This window comes from Gymnoscopelus microlampas (genome assembly GCF_963454915.1).
Source record: "Gymnoscopelus microlampas genome assembly, chromosome: 17".
Classification (NCBI taxonomy): Eukaryota; Metazoa; Chordata; class Actinopteri; order Myctophiformes; family Myctophidae; genus Gymnoscopelus; species Gymnoscopelus microlampas.
Window position 1 is genome coordinate 31020654 of NC_139954.1, and position 20661 is coordinate 31041314.

At 41.7% G+C, this 20661-nt stretch overlaps 1 protein-coding gene across 1 annotated transcript in view; it reads left to right on the plus strand.

Moving 5' to 3' along the window:
• Positions 1-18025, plus strand: part of hs6st3b (heparan sulfate 6-O-sulfotransferase 3b) — a gene marked incomplete at both ends in the record, with an annotated part of 71509 nt that extends 53484 nt beyond the window's left edge. Inside the window, one exon of the mRNA XM_084084530.1 lies at positions 17260-18025. Within this exon, the coding sequence (XP_083940656.1) occupies positions 17260-18025 (766 nt within the window). The remainder of the gene's footprint in view (positions 1-17259) is intronic.
• Between the last annotated feature and the right edge of the window lie 2636 nt (positions 18026-20661).

Here is a 20661-nt window from a genome sequence, read left to right on the forward strand (position 1 = left end):
TGTTGATTTTGTGAAATAAACACCTTTTTCATGTATTCATTTGACTGTTAGTTATACTACTTCAAAATAAGATCATCCTTAACTCTTATAAGTTTTGAGTATTTGTTCATCTATTTGTTTATCTAGTTTCCATTTCATTTATCATCTATTTATTATCATTATTGTTTTTATTTTCCTTTTATTTGTTTTTTGTTTTTCATTTTGAATTTGCAACTGCAGTTTGAATACCTCCTCTCATCGTCTCACTCCCTGATCTTCTACCCCTACATCAACCCATAAACTCCCCACCAATGCTTAATTGTTTGTTTAATCCAATGCTGTGTTTGTCTGGTTCCCTTTTGTTTTCATCTGCGTTGTTCTTATTTCTTTGTTTTGTGCTCACAATGCACCCATTTCCCCCCTGTTAGTCCCTATTAGGTCTTCGTTTACTCACTGTTTTGTCGCTTTGTTATTTCCCCCCCTCAGAGAGGTGACATTATTCTGTTGCTATTATGTTATCGTAATTATAATTAAAAAGAACGTTCCTCCCAAAAAGGGGGATGGGGGTGGCGTAGGCAGGACAACTCATCTTTGTATTTAAAAGAGAAAAATAATGATCATCCCTCCACTCCACTGTAGCAGACATGGCGACAGTGCTGATACACTACTGATGATGATGGTAATAAGCATGAGGGTAAAAATAGTTACTGCAGCCAAAAAGCCTTATAATGACGACTTGGAAGGATTACAGTCAGGGATGGGGGTGTGTTGGGAATGATTATACGTTAGAGCAATGTAATGCCTGATTTATACTGAAATACCGATCTACAAGCTCACAACGCCTTGTGAGCTTGTAGATCTATATATACTTTTGCAGGGGTCTCCAACAGGGGTCCGGGACCCCTAGGGGTTCCTCAGAGTTACTACAGGGGGGCCGCCAAATCTTTGTGTAATAAAATCGCAGATCTACAAGCTCACAATGCCTCGCGCTGCGAGACGTTGTGAGCTTGTGGATCGGCTATTTTCAGCAAAGTGGTTTGGTGTCGGAAATCTATGAAAATACAATTTTATACAGTATGTAGTGGGGGTCCCTGCTTCATCTCTCTTTCAGCTAGGGGGTCCTTGGGCTGAAAAACGTTGAAGACCCCTGCTTTATGGTGTAAATCAATCTTAAGATTCTCACGGCATCAGTTCTGTGAAGCTTCTGCAGGGTCTCCTCCACTCGGTGTTACACGATGTGAAGTGCGTCGTGGTTTCCCCTGTCAACCCGTGTACTTGTATCTCTGCTGGCACTATCATTAATTCAGGGACTGCACAAGTACACGCCTTGTCTCCTCCTCCTCCTCCCAGGCCTCTTGGCCTCTTTGTTAGGAATGAAACGGACAGGATAATTAGACTGTAGGACTTTCACTGTCTTGGTAATTGTAGTTGTGTGGTCCCATTAGAAGATTTAATTGTCTCACACTGCAAGAGATCAGTCAGAACAATCAGGTGAGCTACAATGTAGAATGACAGACACCTGTCCTGCCTACAGTACACCGCTCACCCCGGCGTAACAGGTATTTCTGAGCCACCTATTACATTTTCACGTAAACACTTACCTCTTATCTCCCACATGAAAGTCTACATTTGTTTATACATAATTAGAGACGCATGTATGCACTGATCCTATACCCTGTTATTCCATTAGGCGGTGAGATATTAAGTCTACCTTAATTGCAGTTCGATTATGGCTGGCTTCCACTTAGAGCTTTGTTCTCTGCTGCTTGACAAACAGAGGGGGTCAAGCTGGTGCCGTCCCAGGTGCTGAAATGAGACGACAGATCTCGTTAAAGATACACAGACATTTAGATTAGACTGACGATAGTGCCCTGTTGTTACCTCTAGAGGTAAACCGGTGCATTCATTATTCCGATGTGTACAGCTTCTACATAACTTTGCTTCTTGCATACCAGTCCTCATTGGCAAGAGGTTATATTTTGTGTTAGTTTATGGGGGGGTGAGAATTGCGAGCTTTGCTGATACAGTGACCATTGTATTGAAGATGTCCTGGATAGAGGGAAGCTCATTGCTGAGTCTGGAGGGGACTGTGGTGTTGAATACAGACCTGTAATCTATAAACAGCATTCTCCCATAGGATTTCCTCTTCTCCAGGTGGGAGAGGGCTGTGTGTAGTTCTGTGGCATCGTCTGTGGATATGTTTTGCCCGGTAAGCAAATTGGTTGGGGTCTAGTATGATTGGCAACCTGCTATAGGCTCTATGCACAGCGGCCATATTTTCACTTCCTTAACAGGTGTTACCAATGACACTAATGAAGGCTTTGTTCCATTTTGTGTAGCACAGTGGTTCTCAGATTTTTCAATTTCCATGACCCCCATAACTCTGAGAGTGTACAAATGTAACCAAATGGACCCTTATGGGTCCATTTGTACACTCTCAGAGTTACACATCCGTAAGGGGCCATTTGGAAACCTCTTAAGGAACCATGAGGGTCCCTGGACCCACATTTTAGTCCCACTGGTGTAGCAGAGCATTTCCAGTGAGTCAACATGCACAATATCAGAACCCTGACTCTGTTTGACCAGAATGGAACAGTGCCTTCATTAGTATCATTGGTAACACCTGTGAATGTCTTCACAATATGGCTGCTGTGCATAGAGCGTATTGATCAGCTCTTTGACATGCTTCTTAAGCATTTGCCCACTATGGGGGTGAGGGCTATCGGAAACCAGTCATTTCACCAGACAAAAGTCACCAGACAAAAGACAGCATCTGTTGGTACCTCTCAGTTGACTCTGTCCTTGTACTGTCGTTTGGCTGAATGAACAGCGTGTGGAATGTTTCTCCTCCTCAGTTCCAGACGCAAAAAAAAACTTGTCTCATTGCTTGAGCGCCTTGCAAACTGTGCTGTTTATCAATGGTTTCTGATTTGGTTAAACCTTTAGGGGTTTGATGGGGGCTATGTCGGCTAAATCGGTTTGATTTACAACAGCATAAGCAATTTTTTTAGATATGTACTCCATCACTAGACACTCACCGTGTTCAGCCAGTAAATGTCACTGCTTACCATTGTCACCATCCATTAAGTGGTTTCTTGTGTCTTAGCTCAGGCTCCCTGTTCTGTGTACCACTGTGTACGACACGTTATCCCTGACCCGTGGAGATGGGGGTTAAATTGATATACGTACCGCTGGCCTAGTGGCCCGGGTACTTAAGGCTCTAATGTAGTCTGACAGTGCGTCGCGAGTTCGAGTCCCGTTCCCGACGGTCTTTACTGCATGTCTCTCCCCATCTCTCTCTCTCTCTCTGTTTCCTGTCCATCTCCACTGTAGACTATAAATTAAAGGCAGAAAAGACCAAAAACTAAGAATATAAGTAAGGTTATGAGAGAATAATCACAGGATGGGGGGGTGCTTCACTTCATGCATGTGTGGTTATTTTGTCATAACTGACTTGCTCACTTTGCATTATCCAGCTTCAACTAACGTTAGAAGTCTCCATAATGGCCACAAATACTAAATACAGTATTACATAATACAATTCTCCCATGGTTATTATTCAGCTACAGTGATGTATTTTTGTCAGCCAGGTGTGTCACTAATTACGAACCAGACTGCTTCCATGAATTAGAAGTACATTATGATTCAGTACGCTGTTCAGTTCTCATTAGCAGTGTTGTAGAGTAAATGTAATGTACGTGCTCTGTTAATTCCCAGTGCCCGTGGTATAAGGTTAAGTACAGACAAAGGTTTTAGGGCTGTGCCTACAGTACCAAGGGTTTACAGGATTGCTGACATAAGTTATGTCCACACTCCTACATACGTTAACTCTTTAAGACCGGGAACGCATCTGTGTGTCATTTTTACATTTCTTTGGCTATTCAAAAATAGCAGATATACAAGCTCATAGCGTGGCACCGAGTGCCGCGCTATGAACTTGTAGATCTGCTATTTTTTTTAAATCATGAAAAGTTGTGCAAATATTAGATTTTCTTTTTTTTTTTGCGGACATTTCTAACTCAAATCTTTCCTTCTGGGGGTTCCTGGAACTAAATATTTTACAAATATTTGCTTTAAAAAATATATAATCCAAGATTTTGCCGCAAATTTTCAAGATTTTTCAAAAATAGCAGATATACAATACAAGCTCATAGCGCGGCACTCGGTGCTACGCTATGAGCTTGTATATCTGCTATTTTTGAATAGCCAAAGAAATCTTATCTAAAAATGACACACAGATGCGTTCCCGGTCTTACTGGGTTAATAACAATCATATTTCCCCTTTATAGAATGTCAAATGAATGGCATTTTTCCTTCAGCCTAGTCCCCACAACAGAGGGTAAATATGAAATATGTCTGTGTTGAAGGGCAGTATTTCTCCTTGTTGTTATCCACCACTGCTGCTGGTACAAGCACTTTCGGTATGCACACCATGTCAAGTGCAGGCAATGCCAGCTTCCTGACAAGTAAATGAAAGGCCCCATCGTTCTTCTTGTTTCTTCCCAGGTGACACCCTCTGTCCCCATTCCGTCACCATCAAAAAGCTGAACAAGATGCCGAGAACCTCAAAAACGGTCCATTATGGGCTGCCAGGGGGAGCGCAGACACCATTAAGGAACGATATCGGTTACAAATAATGCATGTCTCCATCCTCATTCTCATCCTGTCTGAGAGAGGAGGGACAGCGCACTGAGATGTACAGATGCACCACAGAGACCTTGCAGTGCTGTGCAGCGTCCTCGCTCTCACAGACCAAGGGCATCTCCCCCCACCAGAGACCATAGTTTCTGCGTAGAGGCACGCCATGTAATTCCACACTGAACGCACTGAGCGTACTGCGCGAGGCGATTGAAATGAAGTGCACTTATATCGCCGCTCTAAGCACAGACGCCATTTGTGTCTTTACATCACGGCCATATTGTGATGTTCTTTATCGCTCTGTTTTTGGTGATACATGGAGGATACATAATACTGCAGTTCATAAAGTGGTCTGATAAACGAGGGCTCTCATCAGTCTCAATAACCTTACCACCGGTGATATCAATGTCACTTTTCATGGCTGCTGAAATTAAAGACCGCGGGGATGGGGGAAGTCATTACTTAGAAAAGTCATTTAACCATCTCCGCCCATAGCGTATGAAACAGCACTGTCAAGCCCTTTGCATCAACATTTGCTTTTGGCTGCACAAGGTTAGTCAAGCACGTAGTGCAACTGTAACATCTCCTTAGTGGTAAAAGATGCAGTAATCAGGATGGGACAAATTCCATATTTAGTTAATGATTTTTGTGCGCTTCGGGAACCTTGGCAGTTCGGTGCTCTCAATCAAATTTGTCTTTCCATAAAGATTAAATGACAGTGTCTGCTGGGGTTAAGCTCACTGTTACTTAATTATCTTCCTCTCTGTTTTATCATGATGTCGTTTTCTCTTCAGATGATCTCGCTAGAAACAATAGTGATAGGAAATTATTTCACTACAGCCAACCATCAGTGAGGTGCAGCAACCTGGATTCAAACAAACATCTACCACTCTTCCAAAGGGGAATTTCCCCAAGGCAGAGTTACTCTACTACACTACCACAAGCACAGACAGTAGAGAGACAAAAACATTGTAAGATGTGTTGAAGCACGTCACCGTTTGCCAAATGTGGAAATCTAACTGGCTCTTGAGGAACTTTACTGTGAATCATTGGATGACTCCATGCTTTTACTGTTGATTGTTTAATTGTGATGGGGGGAAAAAGGCAACAGTGACCAGATAAACAGTCCTCACAGTTTTGTAAGTGCAACATTCTTAAGATGTAATCTCAAAACTCTGAAGGCTCACTCTTTCACAGTGAGATGCCATTAAGTTCTGAGGCATTTATGTCTTTTTAATGAGAGAGCTAAATTGCTTTCATACGCAGTGATTTTTGTGCAAATGAAAGCCTTACAGACTATGAATGTCAAGTAGACAGCTAAATGTTCCTTGGCACAGTGCAGGCCATGGGCTATAGCATTAGGAGGCTCACAAATGACCATGTGACAGGGCTCTGCTCTGCAAGAAAAGAAAAATGACAAAGTAATGGATGAAATGCAGATTTCTGCCGGGAACAAACTTTACGCTACAAGTCACATACGTAATGATACAGGAGATCATTGCTGTAGGGGGGAAACCTTGTATGTAAAAATTGGTTACTTTTAAAAAAGAACCTGTGTTCAACAGATCCAATGTAATTATTATTTATTCACAAGCTCTTGTTAATACTTTTCATTGGTTCAATATTAGACACACTTAACCACCTACAGTTTCCCTTTCACATTTTTTCAAAAATATCAGATCTACAAGCTGCATAGCATTGTGATGCATTGTGGGCTTGTAGATCGACCATTCTGGCTACTTTTGTGTGACACTGTAGTATGACAAAGTAGGGCATTAATTGACAAAAATAAAACGTGAACATTTGAAATATGGAGTTACAAGTTACAAGGTTTTTCCCCGACAGCAACAATGACGATGATGAATTACAGATTCTTAAACAAAGAGCTGCTTCCAAGTAACAGCCAAGCTGTGCCAAAAATGCACACTATTGTACATATTTTCTAACACTTGCAGTGTCAGGATAAGTAAGAAATCTGTCCCAGCAAACATGTATGAAGTTTGTTGGGACAACCGTTGCCAGAACTGACATTTGTAACAACAACCACAGTCACAACCAGGAGAGTGTGTTCAGATATACTACAGTACACACATCAGTTGTTTACTATTTGCCATAAACACGAACATGGCTGAATGTCCTAAGATCACCTCGCTCCTTTTGAGCATGTCCTCCTAATTAGTAGCTCCCTTAGTACCAACATTTAAAATATCTATTAGTCTGTGTTTCATTCTGTAAACAATATGACCACTGTGTTTGTAACTGTTGCGAAAACTATCAACCTATCAGAGAAGCAGTTGTTTGCCTACAAAATGTTGTGCTTATTTTTTTTTTTACTGAAGTAAAAGTATCAATACTGCAATGTAGAAATATTCTGTTACAAGTAAAAGTCAGAAATTCAGAATTTACCTGAGTAAAAGTACAAAAGTATTGGTATCAACATGTACTTAAAGTACCAAAGTAGAAAGTACTCATTATGTAGAATGTCCCATTTCACAAGTTTTCAAATGTATAAAATGTATAAAAATCTTTTGAAAATAGCAGATCTACAAGCTCACAATGCGTCACATCGCGACACATTGTGAGCTTGTAGATCGGCTATTTTCAAATGGCCGAAATGTATATAGGGCTGAAGTGGATAATGTATCTTTTGTAATAATAATCAAAATAGATGTAGTGGAGTAGAAGTAAAAGTATAGGCCTACTGCAAATTGGAAATACTCCAGTAAAGTAAAAAATACCTCAAAATTGTTAAGTACAGTACTTGAGTAAATGTACTTAGTTACTTTACACCACTGACTAGTGGTACTAGTGGTATAAACACTGATCGGACATTGACAAGGGTTTCACACGTCTCCTACTGTAGCAGCATTAGCATGTTGAAACCATCTAGGCCTACGGCCTCTCTTAGAGATGCTAAGCAATAAATCATTGCAGATAATCATTTCTTTCACCTAAAAAAAACCCTGTCTATATTGGTAAAGCAACTTGCTGTTTCTGATGAGCTGGTGTTTTACATCTAGTTTGAGCCCGCAAAGAGTAGTGACGGGTAATGGATATTGTTGTCAAGGCGAATGTGAAAATCTGTCATGCACACTGTCAGCAAGAGAGCCTTGAAATAAATGAAACACAGAAAAGCCCAAATGTGTGACACTGTTCATGATGACAGGTGGAACTAAATGTAAGTATCATACCGTTGACATTTCTTATCAGTTATGGAATCAGTCAGTAAGAGTAGACAGGCCAAGGCCGTGGACTGCCTGCACCCAAAATGTTGTTCCAGGGACCCCCCAGAAGCAAATATTTGAGTTAAAAATGCTTGCTTCAAAAGTATATATGCGTTCAAAGATTTGCACACATTTTCATGATTTAAAAAAAGGAAAATAGCAGATCTACAAGCTCATAGCGCGGCACTCGGTGCCGCGCTATGAGCTTGTATATCTGCTATTTTTGAATAGCCAAAGTGTAACATAATGGTTAAAGTGCATTCATGTTTCTAAATATAAACAATCCAAACTCATGTTATACTTTGATAACCTTTACAAAATGTAACGGCATTTTCACATCCGTGTTCACAAATAAAGAGCATAAAAGTGAATCTACTTTGTGTAATTATGCCACTTTGTAATTGTAAATAACATTAAATAAATAAGATCAGACAGGAATAAGAAAGCTATAGGCTGAAATTGATCAGAAAATTATAACTTCTGGTGGGTACAAGTATTTATTTATTTCTCAGGAGATCCTTGCTTTCTACTTGTTGTTCTTTGTGGGATTGAGGGAACAATGGCATGGCTGCTGCCAGAGTCCTTAAACAGAATATCTAGGGTAAACACGACATTTGAGAAACTATTTAGTCCTGAACTGATAGTGCCGTGCAATTATTTCCCTCGTTGTACCGCATAATTACATTCACGTCATGCTTTTGACATTCAACCTTAATGCCCTACTTGTTCCGGAAAGCAATGTGCCTTGTGTGTTTAGAACAGCGAATAATGTATTAGGAGTGGGACTTTACTGTATTGCCTGTATAGGAGCAAGGGTGTAGTATTTATAGTGCTTCACCCCACGGGCTGCAGGGCCGCATTGATGCTGAAATTAAACCTTGGAATCCTGCCAGACAATCTTCAGGGAGAGTCTCCTGGCAGGACACAATGCACTATAGCACCGTTCTTGGCCTTCGCTCCCAGAAACTCGAGCGAGGTAGTACTTTCTTGTGCAGTTCCTACAGGTGGACTGCATTGTGTTGTCACACCTGCTGATGAACAGATTCCTCCCTCAGGACTCATCCCATGTGTTAACAGGATGGCGAAGGGAAAAGCCAGGACAGTTTGTCCTCTACAAACCTTCTTTGATGAGATTTTAAACCCCCTGCCAATGGCCATGGATTGCAACAACAGCCAAGTCCATTTGTATTCAGCCATATATTGTAGACCACTAAGATTAATACAGTGTTCCGCAATAGTTTAGAGTCTACGCCTCTAATATCCGGAGTTTTAATTTACCTCTGAGAGTGTATCGCTCGGGTGGTACGGCGGTAAAGTACCTGCCCACACTGCCGCGGAGTGTAGGTGTTCGAATCCAACGCGGTGCATCCGGCTTTGACGAGCATCTATACCAGTGGTTCTCAACCAGTGGTCCTTGAGGTGGTTCCAGGTGGTCCCCAGCTAAATGATGGAGAGTTGGTAACCAAATAGACCCTTGTTAGGTAGATAGAGCGTAAAATGAAAACTTGTTAGGTAGATATTTAACTCTTGAGAGCGTAAAATGAAACCAAATGGTTGACGAGCATCTATATCAGTGGTTCTCAACCAGTGGTCCTTGAGGGGGTTCCAGGTGGTCCCCAGCTAAATGATGGAGAGTTGGTAACCAAATAGACCCTTGTTAGGTAGATAGAGCGTAAAATGAAACCAAATGGACCCTTACGGGTCCATTTGGTTTCATTTTACACTCTCAAGAGTTAAATTATTGTTAAACATCTGCATTACTTAATTAAAGAATTGTTATTTTGATCAACATTTGCCTGTTGTCTCTCCTATGGTACCAACATCAATACAGAATGGAATTGAGGACAATTCTACAAATATTCAAAGTCTTGGGTCTGAGAGGCTAAACCTCATTAAACAGTGGTCCGTGGCTCAAATGCCGAATAAATAATGGACCTTGATATGAAAAGGGTTGAAAACCACTGATCTATACAAACACAATTGGCCTGTGTTCGGGGGAGGGAAGCTGAGTGGTGAGGGTGATATTTGTCACTGCACGTACTCCTACGGGCTGGGCGGCACCCGTCAGCAGAGGGTGTTGGGTTGGAGCAGAGCATTCTATTGGAGAGTTACGTCAACTAGGGGACAGAAACAGCGCTGGTCACGTGGTTCATGTAAACTCGAAATAGTGACAAACGCTCATAGACTCCGGTACCTTCCGTAAACTTCCGGTTCAGGGCTTTGTCACTATTCGCCAATAGAAGGCTCTGTAGATGTAGAAGACTGTCCCGATGAAGAGAACGAAGGTGACGCAACTCTCCTTATATGGCTATGGGTTGGAGGAGTAGGACAGAGATGCCACGTCCTCCCAGTGGGGGCTCCTCACTGGCAGGTGAGCCAGTAGGGTACAACAACAGCAGTGGTGCTGACCAGCATACTGTTCTCTTTCCACTGTGTATTTTGGCATGTACACTGTTTGGAATGTGAACGTGGTACTGTTTGTTTGTGCGAGGTAGAAATGCTCAGGCAGTCTCTCAAAGAGCTGTTGTAGTTTTTGCCCCGGGCAGCACCGCCGGCGCACCTCATATCCACATAATGCCCCACCGTTGAATGCTAAGGCCTGACATGAGCCGCTACTCTGATGTGGAGCTCATACCTGAGTTGTGGGCACGTTATCTCCAAACGCCTGAATGTTTGAATGCCTTGGGAGTGGGGGAGGCAAGTGAACCTGTTATTATATATTCAGTATATGGGGCAATGAAGGTGAAGATTTGCGAAACCTGCCCTTGGTAAGGTTATTGTACACATATATCTCACGAGACACACTCACAGTGGAGTTCATACTCTGTAACAACTATATTCTTCATCAGACTTTTGGAGCTGCATCGCAACCTTTAATAAAAAGTGAATACATTTCTCATCAAGGAAGCATCTACTTGGTTGTTTGTGCATCTATTCTACAGATTAGACCCTCCAGAAAAACGCAATTATGCGATCGCATAATTTACCGCATAATCAGCAAAATGGCGCATAATTATGCGGGGGTGTTTTTTTTTCAAAAAGGGTGCATCGCATCACATAATATGCACATCGCATCTCATAGCATCGCATAATGCACATCGCATCTCATAGCATCGCATAATGCACATCGCATCTCATAGCATCGCATAATATGCACATCGTATCTCATAGCATCGCATAATATGCACATCGCATCGCATAGCATCGCATAATATGCACATTGCATAATATGCAAAATATGTGCATATTTTGCAACTTCACGCAATTTCACAGCATAAAATCCTCCATACATCTGGTCAGCTCTCCAGTACATTCCGCCCGTGTCTTTCTTTAGTACGTCTATAGGGATGCCCCCATGATCGATGCCTGTGTGTTGGCTCCCGTAGCACAAGCTTGCTGGCTGGGAGCTCCCGGTGTTGGCCAGCCTCATTATCCTGGCTGCTATCCTCTAACTCACTCTTGGTAACCCCACATACAGATGTTTGGTGATGTTCTGGTTGATGTTTAGTACTGCACGCAGAATTCTGGTGTAGCACCCATCCAGGGACTTCTGCAGGGCAGGCTTCAGAGTCCAGCATTCACAGCCGTATAGGACAACAGACTCTACATTCGCAGAAAAGAAGCTGAGCTTGATACAGTGTGTCGGGGGAGGTTGGACTACCACATACTGGCCATGCCATTCAAAGCCCTCCATGCAACCACTTTCCTCACTTTAAGGTCTTGCTCTGACTGATTTGTTAAAATTCCTGCAAGTATTGGAAGATATGTGAGGCTCCTGTATGAACTATTGACAAAGATTAAAACTAAGGACATTTTCATTGTGACTTTTGTTTGTTTTTGTTCGTTTTGAAAAAGCACAATACAGCTTCAGTTATTTATCTTTTTTTTTGGTAAAGCCTTGTTTTTATTTTTTATTTCAGTTAACTAAAATATTTTTTTCAATTCTAGTTTTCGTTATTTTGTTAGTTTTAGTTAACCTTAATAACCCTGGAATCAGGGTATCAGACTGATGCCACTGTAGTTAGTTAGTTAGTTCTGAGTGGTCCCCACATTTTGGCACAGGGATCAGAGAGAGACCATAATCCATATAGTGTTGTTTGTCATGAGAGCCTGGTTGCAGATCTTAAATTAATGACAGTTTGTTCAAATATCGCCAAACATGCTGGATATTTTTAATTAGGCTGTCCCCACAAATGTTTTTGAAATTAACCATAAAGATAGGCTATTGCTCAAAAAGGACATTGCCTGGAACCAATTTGGCCTTAAATAAATAAGCATCTGTGTAATCATGATAAAACGTGTAAGTTATCTTTAATTCACGTGTCAGAAACTGTCCGATATGTCTTTCAGAAGAACCCTCAAATTGTATTTGACTACATTTGTTTGTTCCGTGTTATGTTTCTATTCACCAACTCTGATCATTATGAACATCTTCCCACATCAGTAGGGTAGTCTCTTGGAAACAAAGAATGAAGAGAAAGCTGTTCATATCTAGGACTTCAAGAAAAAGGAAAAGAATAGGGTGATGCACAACATAGGCAGAGATGAACACGGCAGTGGAATGGGAAGATTGACGAGTGAAATCACCAGTGTGATTTATCTGACAACCTTTAAGGAAAGGTTGTGGGTCCCCAGGGAGTACTGCCATGCAGTAGAACATAGTAGAGGGGCAGAGTGAAGAAAAGGTCAAGAGTCAAGTGAGGTGCAGGATTGCAGAAAGAGAATTTCCTCAGGTGTAGCATTTCTTATAGTGCCTCCACTGCACTCTTGCCAGGCTGTTATGAGTAAAGTCAAATTTATACTTTGTTGTGCGACAGTGTCGCTCGACCAAGTATGAATTAGGTTTACCTGTCTAAGTTTAATATACTGTATGTGCTTCTTGGGTAATATTATTGGCTGTTTTGTAGGGTCTAGCTGAATGTTAGTAGTGGGAAATAAAGTGGGCATTGGCAATACAGTTTTGTTAGTGTTAGAATCGGCATGTTTATTTCTCCCGCTTTCCAGATTAATAAAAAAAGAAAAAGTGTAGGTCACATCCTAGTATATTACTGGACCACAAGTATATTGCTGGACTACAAGCTCACAACGTGTCGTGATGCGAGGCATTGCGAGTTTATAGATTTTTGGTGGGTTTATAGTTCCTTTAGGGGAAAGGAACTGGTTGGAATAACGTGTTCCTTCCATGCGCTACATCCTGCCGGGGAAACTCCCTGCTGTCGGGTGATAAGAAGGCTTGTTAGCTCTCATGCATTGAAGGACGCATGAGCTTGGCTCTGGGCTCTCCCTAGGCTGGCAGAGGGAGTGTAGCGCCCAGGATTACTTACACAATTGGCACTGGGTGAAAAAAATGGGGTTGTAAAATTGTGGGATATTATATATTTTTTAAACATAGCCTAAACAAATAGCACAATAATACATGTCATCAACAAATACAAAACACTATAGCGTGCCGCAGAATAGAGCCCTATATATGTACAATATAAAGGAGAAAAAGAGAAAACGTCGGCAGTGAATGACACCTCCTTTCTATGGGAAATTGCATTTACCTTCCCCTGTGGTCTCCTGATAGATGTTTTTTTTTCAGGCTAGTTTTGAAAGAATCCAGTGATTTACATCACTTTTAATGGACGGTGTCAGGGCATTCCACATTTTGGTGGCAGAGTAGTAGAATGAGAATTTGACCATGTTTGTTCTATATTTGAGTAGTACAAGACCATTGTCGCCCCCTCTAGTTGTCCATAAAACTCAGAGCGATGGTTATTGTTTCACTTCCCCCCTGATGTCTCGTTCACCTTCAAGCACATATTATGCTACAATATCTAACTCCTACCCTTGATCTGCTTGACAAGAGAAGTCAGCTTCTCCACCCCCAAAGGCATGTGCTGGGGCTAAAAGTACAATGTCCTTTTTAGTAGCATGCAATCATGGAGGGGCAGCAGGCTGAAATCATGTCATTGAGGTTAATTACAGGCAATTAAACGCCAGTTGGCTGTTGCGCTGACACTAGGCGAGGATGAATAGTGGTTTACTGTCTGTCAGAAGTGTCTGTCCGTGTGGTGTTATTGGAGTGGGCGGGGTGGGTCTACTGTTACTTCCTGTGGTGCGGTTCTATTTTGTTAAAGTGACTTTTGTCCTTCATACATACTTTTGGTATTCTTTCAACATACTACAGTATTAGAGCTCATGAGTGTAAAATTGTGTGAATAAAGTCTCTGTGCGATCGAAGCACTGCATTATGTGCACACGGTGCCACACCACATTATATTAAACAATGGAGCTTGTAAACATTAACTTAAGATTCAAAAGGCTGACAGCTTCCAAATCAATCATCTTGATTTGATAGCTGACATGTCAAATAACCGTAGGATGCTGTATTTCAAGAGTTTTTTTGTTTTTGTTTTATTATTATAACCATCAGTTATACAGCAGCTGTATTCCTGTCTGCTTCGTCCTCTATATCACCTCTCTTAATTTTCCTTTTTCCCCATGTTTTATTTCCATTCCGCCCCCATCTCATCCTCTTAATCAACCCTATTTAGCCTATGCTCCATTTGAGTTGCGCTGCTTGTTTCTGCTGCTTCAGAGATGAGCATTCTAGAGCTGAGTGATATTCAATATATCTCACATCCATTATTGATCCATATTTAACCAAAGTTGAACAAGGCCTCTCTCTGACTTAAACATTTTAAATACAAAGGTTGGGAACTCTTGCCTGAAGGATTTGTCTCTGTCACAGTGTTAATGGCTGTCCACATGAAGAATTAATAGCTGTAACTATAAATAAATGGTTTTAAAAGCGATATTGTTGGGATCACTTTTAGAGCAATTTGATGGAGCATAGAATACTGACAGACAATCAAAATGTACAGGGCATCGCATTCAACACATCACTTATGTACATCATATGTTTAGAGAACGTTATTGTTCATGAGTGTAGATGCTCACATTATTATCATTATCGTAACCTTTATTGTTTTAATACTGGACAGCTATTGTATGGAAAAATCTTAAAATTACAGCTGCTTATTACAACACTGTGATTTTTACAATCACAAGCATTCAATGGTGGACACAAAAATATGTCAATTATGATCTTTTCCTTGGTGGTGGTGTTATTGTTATGGGTATCCTTATGCTTTATACTATATGTCTCACAACGCCTCACATTGTGAGCTCGTAGTTTGGCTATTTTCGGCATGTGACATCATTGTACGATGAAGTATAAATCAGGCTTCAGAAGGGAGAAGCTCACCGAGACGTCTCCACAGACACTGATGTGTTGTGACACTGATGGTGCACACAGCTGACCTTTGGGCTGTTGAGTGCGCTCAGACAACACTTGCTGCATGTGTTTGTGTCCCAGAGACAGTCTAATGAGGATGTGTCTGCCCACTCCAAGAGGAAGTGCCAGAATACAGCTGCTGCCAACAGCGCTGTAATCACAGCGCCTTGCCTGACTCATATTGCATTACATACTTGTCTGGGGAGGATTATTCCTATGGCGCTTTAAAGGGTTGAGATATTATCCCCAAATTAACTTACCGTAAATCTTATATATTTTGGTTATTTTGTGGTTTGATGAACCAGACAATATTGCTGTTTTTCTTTTTACACTTGAAATTTTGAGGCTGTCATGGTTTGTGGGGTTTTAAAACATACTGTACAATGTACTATACAGTGCAAATCTGGAGTGTGAATTTAACTGGAGTCTACAAATGGTCTCTACAGTGGCAGGGAGGAAATGCAATTTTTGGTAGTAGACAACTTTTAATGAAAATTAGATGACCTGGCTCCACTAAAGTACAGTATGACTGAAATTAGATAATTTGATCTATCTTTGCTAGATTCATTGTATTCCATTGTATTCCACAATTTAATTTAATTCTATCTATCTATCTATCTATCTGTGTGTCTGTCTGTCTGTCTGTCTGCCTGCCTGCCTGCCTGCCTGCCTGCCTGCCTGCCTGCCTGCCTGCCTGTCTGCCTGTCTGTCTGTCTGTCTGTCTGTCTGTCTGTCTGTCTGTCTGTCTGTCTGTCTGTCTGTCTGTCTGTCTGTCTGTGCCTAAATCAGGCATTACAGCCTGTGAGACTGTGTGATTGTTCGTGTGCACAGACATTTGCCCTGTGCAACCTGTTTCCATTCCTGGGTGTGAGTGCACGTGGATTGCACAGTAAAAATGTGTTCATTTAACCCTGAGAGTGCACAAAATGTCAAATGAGCACTCAGGATTTTACAGTGTGTTTTATGTTTGATGTTGAAAGAACTGAAGCATGGAGCAGCTTTGGAGTCAGTGTGAAACCACAGCGGCACGCTCCACTTTATCCGGCCAGTCTGTTATCGGGGGTCACGTCATATTGCCGCTCCCATTAAATATTCACCTGGCACTCTGAGGAGGACGTCACCTTAGGGGAGGCCTGCTTGGCCAACACCTGTCCCATCTCTGCTCTCCATTTGAGGTTGTTTTGACATACCTGTGGTTCAGGAGAGTGATAGATCTCCTTGGAGGTCCTCTGCCTTGTGATGAAGGGCAGATGTGACATTCTGGGTTAATGGACAGCTGGTCTCAAGTGTGCTCAAAAGAATATTGATCTCCAGGACAGCTTTAAACTGATACGGTTGAGTTCTCATAGTGCTATTTATGATGTTTTGAGTGAACGTCCAGAACGTCCAGTTCATCTGCTTTGAAGGTGTCCTGTATTCACATTGTTAAACAGTAATGCTGTATTTCAAGGAAGATTCTGTTATCCTCCTTCAACCAATGAGACTCAGTAGTGTCCTCTACTTTGAATGTCCTTATGTTGGCACTACAGAATGCTGATGAATCTAAGTAAAGCTTCCTCGTTTGTCTTCCATGTTCGGTGGCTGTCCTTAGGCTTACAAGGATTGAGGAGATAGTCACTCTTTGGAGGAGAGTCAGTGGTGTGTATGAAAAAGAATATCACTCATTTAACAGCCCCTCACCACCAAAATGCCAATGGAATACATTTTATCCTCTTAAAGGCTTTGGTAGGATTGGCTGACAAATGATGAGTAGAATTTGTGTTGTGAGTTTCAATCTACAAAATAGTAGCCACAGAAATTGCATTGTGTCTCTTCCTGTGAGCAGGTGGGTCCGTTTTATTGACGGTCATCATGCCCAGTGGTCATCTGGCATGGCCTTTTCCTGAAACGTAAATACAGACAGTAGCCTACTGCACTAGGAACAAAAAATGACTTCTAAGTGCAGAAATTCAATGTACTCTGGTAAAAGCTCTCTCTGATAATCTCATTACTGAAACTTTCTGTTTGCCAATTAGCATTCAACCTTGAAGTGTGAGGCATAGTCAGAAAAGTCACCATCTGTCAGTACAATGCAGGGCAACCCTCTGTGATGTTGATGTGCTCACAGCTCTCTGACTGTGTTTGTTTTGGCTGCAGGAACTTCTACTACATCACCATGCTGCGCGACCCAGTCTCCCGCTACCTGAGTGAGTGGAAGCATGTGCAGCGTGGAGCCACATGGAAGACCTCCCTCCACATGTGTGATGGACGCTCGCCCACCCAGGATGAGCTGCCCACCTGCTACAGTGGTGATGACTGGTCGGGTGTCACCCTGACAGAGTTCATGAATTGCCCGTCCAACCTGGCCAACAACCGGCAGGTCCGCATGTTAGCCGATCTTAGTCTGGTCGGCTGCTACAACCTGTCGTCTATGAACGAGAGCGAGCGCGACCACATCCTGCTGAGCAGCGCCATGAGCAACCTGAAGAACATGGCCTTCTACGGCCTGACCGAGTTCCAGCGTAAGACGCAATATCTGTTTGAGCGGACGTTCAGCCTTCGCTTCATCGCCGCATTCACGCAGATAAACAGCACGCGTGCCGCCAACGTGGACCTCAGCGAGCCCGTGCGCAAGCGCATCGAAGAGCTCAACTTCCTGGACGTGCAGTTGTACGAGTACGCCAAGGACCTGTTCTTGCAGCGCTTTCAGTTCACCCGCCAACGGGAGCACCAGGAGGTGCGCTTGAAGAGGCGCGAAGAGCGGCGCTGGCTCCGGGAGCAAAGAGAGCAGGGCAGGTCCTGGCTCCCCAAACGCAGAGGGGATGGAAACAGAGGTGGGAATGACGGAGGGGATAGAAAAGGAAATCACGGTGAATTAATTACCACTACTGAGGACTACACAAGCCAAGTGGCCCGTTGGTGAGGCTGCGGTTCCACAAAGAGAGTGAGAGCGAATAGAGATTCCACAGAGAACAGTTTCAATACATACTCTGAGTCTCTCTCTCTCTCCCTCTCTCTCTCTCTCTCTCTTGCTCTCTCTCATATCCTCTCTCTATCTTTTTGTCTCACTATTAATCTATCTACTGTATCTATCTGTTTCTCAGCTTCAATGTGATCCAAGCGCTCTGCTAGTTTCTTTATTGTTATGAAAACTGCCAAGTCTGTGAGTTTCACAGCAGCTCTGCCTTGGAGTGCCCTTTGGTGTCTTAAATCTTTAAATGGATGGTTTTATTGATTATTTTGTAATGGTTGTTGATTTTTGTTCATTTTGGTTTGTATATTTCGTTCCTTTATTTATAGGCTTAAGCCATGGTTATTCATCATCATGCAGATTGTTATAACTATTTAAAGACAGTAAAGCTGAAAGACAAAACAATCAATAGAAACCGCTCATATGCTGCTGTGTTTTAATTTAAAATTGGACATTCACTGTGAAGGGGCGAATGTCAAACTTGTTTTTCTCGTAACTGGCAGAAAAATTGTTCCACTTGAATTCTGTATAGAATAATTTACCGTTGCATGTCACATGTCCATGTTATAGTTAGAACTGGGGAATGGAGAGTGACTTCCAAAAATAAATGATGAAAGCCAAAGTAAACAAATTTACAAATTATATAAAAGTATATCTCCAATGTTGATATCTTGTGCAATACACTCTTTCTTCAGTGCAATATTCTGCTGATTGTACACCACATGCATTTTCTTTTAAAGATATTTTGGGGGCTTTTCTGCTTTCATTTCTTTGGATGGCACAGGAAACAGGGAGAGAGAGAGAGACGGGGAGTGACACGGAGCAAAGACCGCTAGGCTCGGGAATCGAACCCACGACACGCTGTCAGGCTGCATTTGAGCCTATGTGGTATATGCCTTAACCACTAGGCCATCGGCACACCATTCTCTAGGCATTTTCTTTTCTTTTCTGTCTTCAACTTCAGTTCTGACATTCTGAAGTTGCTATTCAGCTCCTATCTGTGTACACTGGAACAGGAAGTCAATCATAGAGCCACAAAGGCATGATGAACCACTGACGCATACCATTCTGTCTTGCTCTGGTCGAGACATTAACCACTTACTGTAAACCGTATATACTTTGTTGACCAGGGTCCCCCAGGAGTCTGTACTTGGTCCCCTCCTTTTCCCCCCCTCCACCAAATATCTTCACAGAAAATAGTAGCTGAATATTCACCTATTTTTGCCAAAACATTTCATCTATTATGACACATAGGGACGCTAGGTTTCATGTGGTTAAGCTAACATAACAAACAGGGACACGTTATCAAGTACTCTGATGTAACCCAAAAAAATATATATAGAATTATGCTTGAGCCATTTGAGATTTTATGAAGTAAAATTGGAGATTTGGTAAATATTACAGGTGATGAAATAGGTCAGTGTGGCTGGAGTGTGCGTGTGGCCTGACTACGAATGTAACGCTCAGCATTCGGCAGCCGTGCCTCTCTCCCCGTCACAGCGGCTGCACCATCCTAAATGTTTGTAGATCTCCACGTCAGCCGCACCATGGGCCGCCAGGAGGACACTCTAATGTCAGCAGAGACAGCTGGTGTACAAAGACCAACCTCAAAGCAAACAGGGGAGAAATAAAACACGCCAGTCTTCTACTACATTTCCAGTCCCCCAAATACAATTTGTAGGGTAGTGCGTGAAAGATGAATGCGGACATTTTATTTGGTTAAACAGGCATCAAAGGCGATGCAGCTCTCATGTCTCTTATCTCGTGCAATTTTAAATGTCTGCTCATCAAATTAAACGGCAGGTAAATGTCAGCATTTAAGTCATACTGTTGCTGCTATTTTTACCATATTGATGCCTTGTCTGTACAGTACAGTATACTCTTATTGCTCTTACTGGTACATAGCGTCTTCTTTGTTCATTAAGAACAACCACCCAGGGTTTCATACAACTGTTTTATATAACAATCAAAATACTGTATGACTGCTGTTAAAGAAGTTGTGTTCTTTCAGATGTTGGACAAACTGAACTAACACAATGTAGTTATCTATCCACGATCCACGTATTTGTGTGTGCCACTTATTTGTGTCTTATAACACAACATGGCATTGATAACAGCTACATTGCACATGCAAGAATGCCAACTATTTATGAGGTATTTGCATTATAGAATGAACATAATGTGTCATAATAGAGGAATGGAATGTTTGTGGCATGTTATTCATGTTTCTGTTTTTAACTGAAACTTTAATAGCATATGAATGATGTACCTGTTTTTTCTGACATTGTTATTAATATTAACCAATTAAAACCGGGAAAGCATCTGTGTCATTTTAGATTTTAGCGTTGGCTATTAAAAAATAGCAGATATATAAGCTACAAGCTTGTATGTCTGCTATTTTTTTAACATTTCAGAAAAATCTTGAAAGTGTTTGAAAAATGTTTTGAGAAAAAAAGTTTGAGAACTACTGATTTAAATGGCATGCACTTGTAGAGTTGGCCTCAGGTCTTAATGGGTTAATATTATTATTGTTATTATTAATAATAATAATTATTATTATTAATTGTATTTGTGTTGCACCTTTTCGG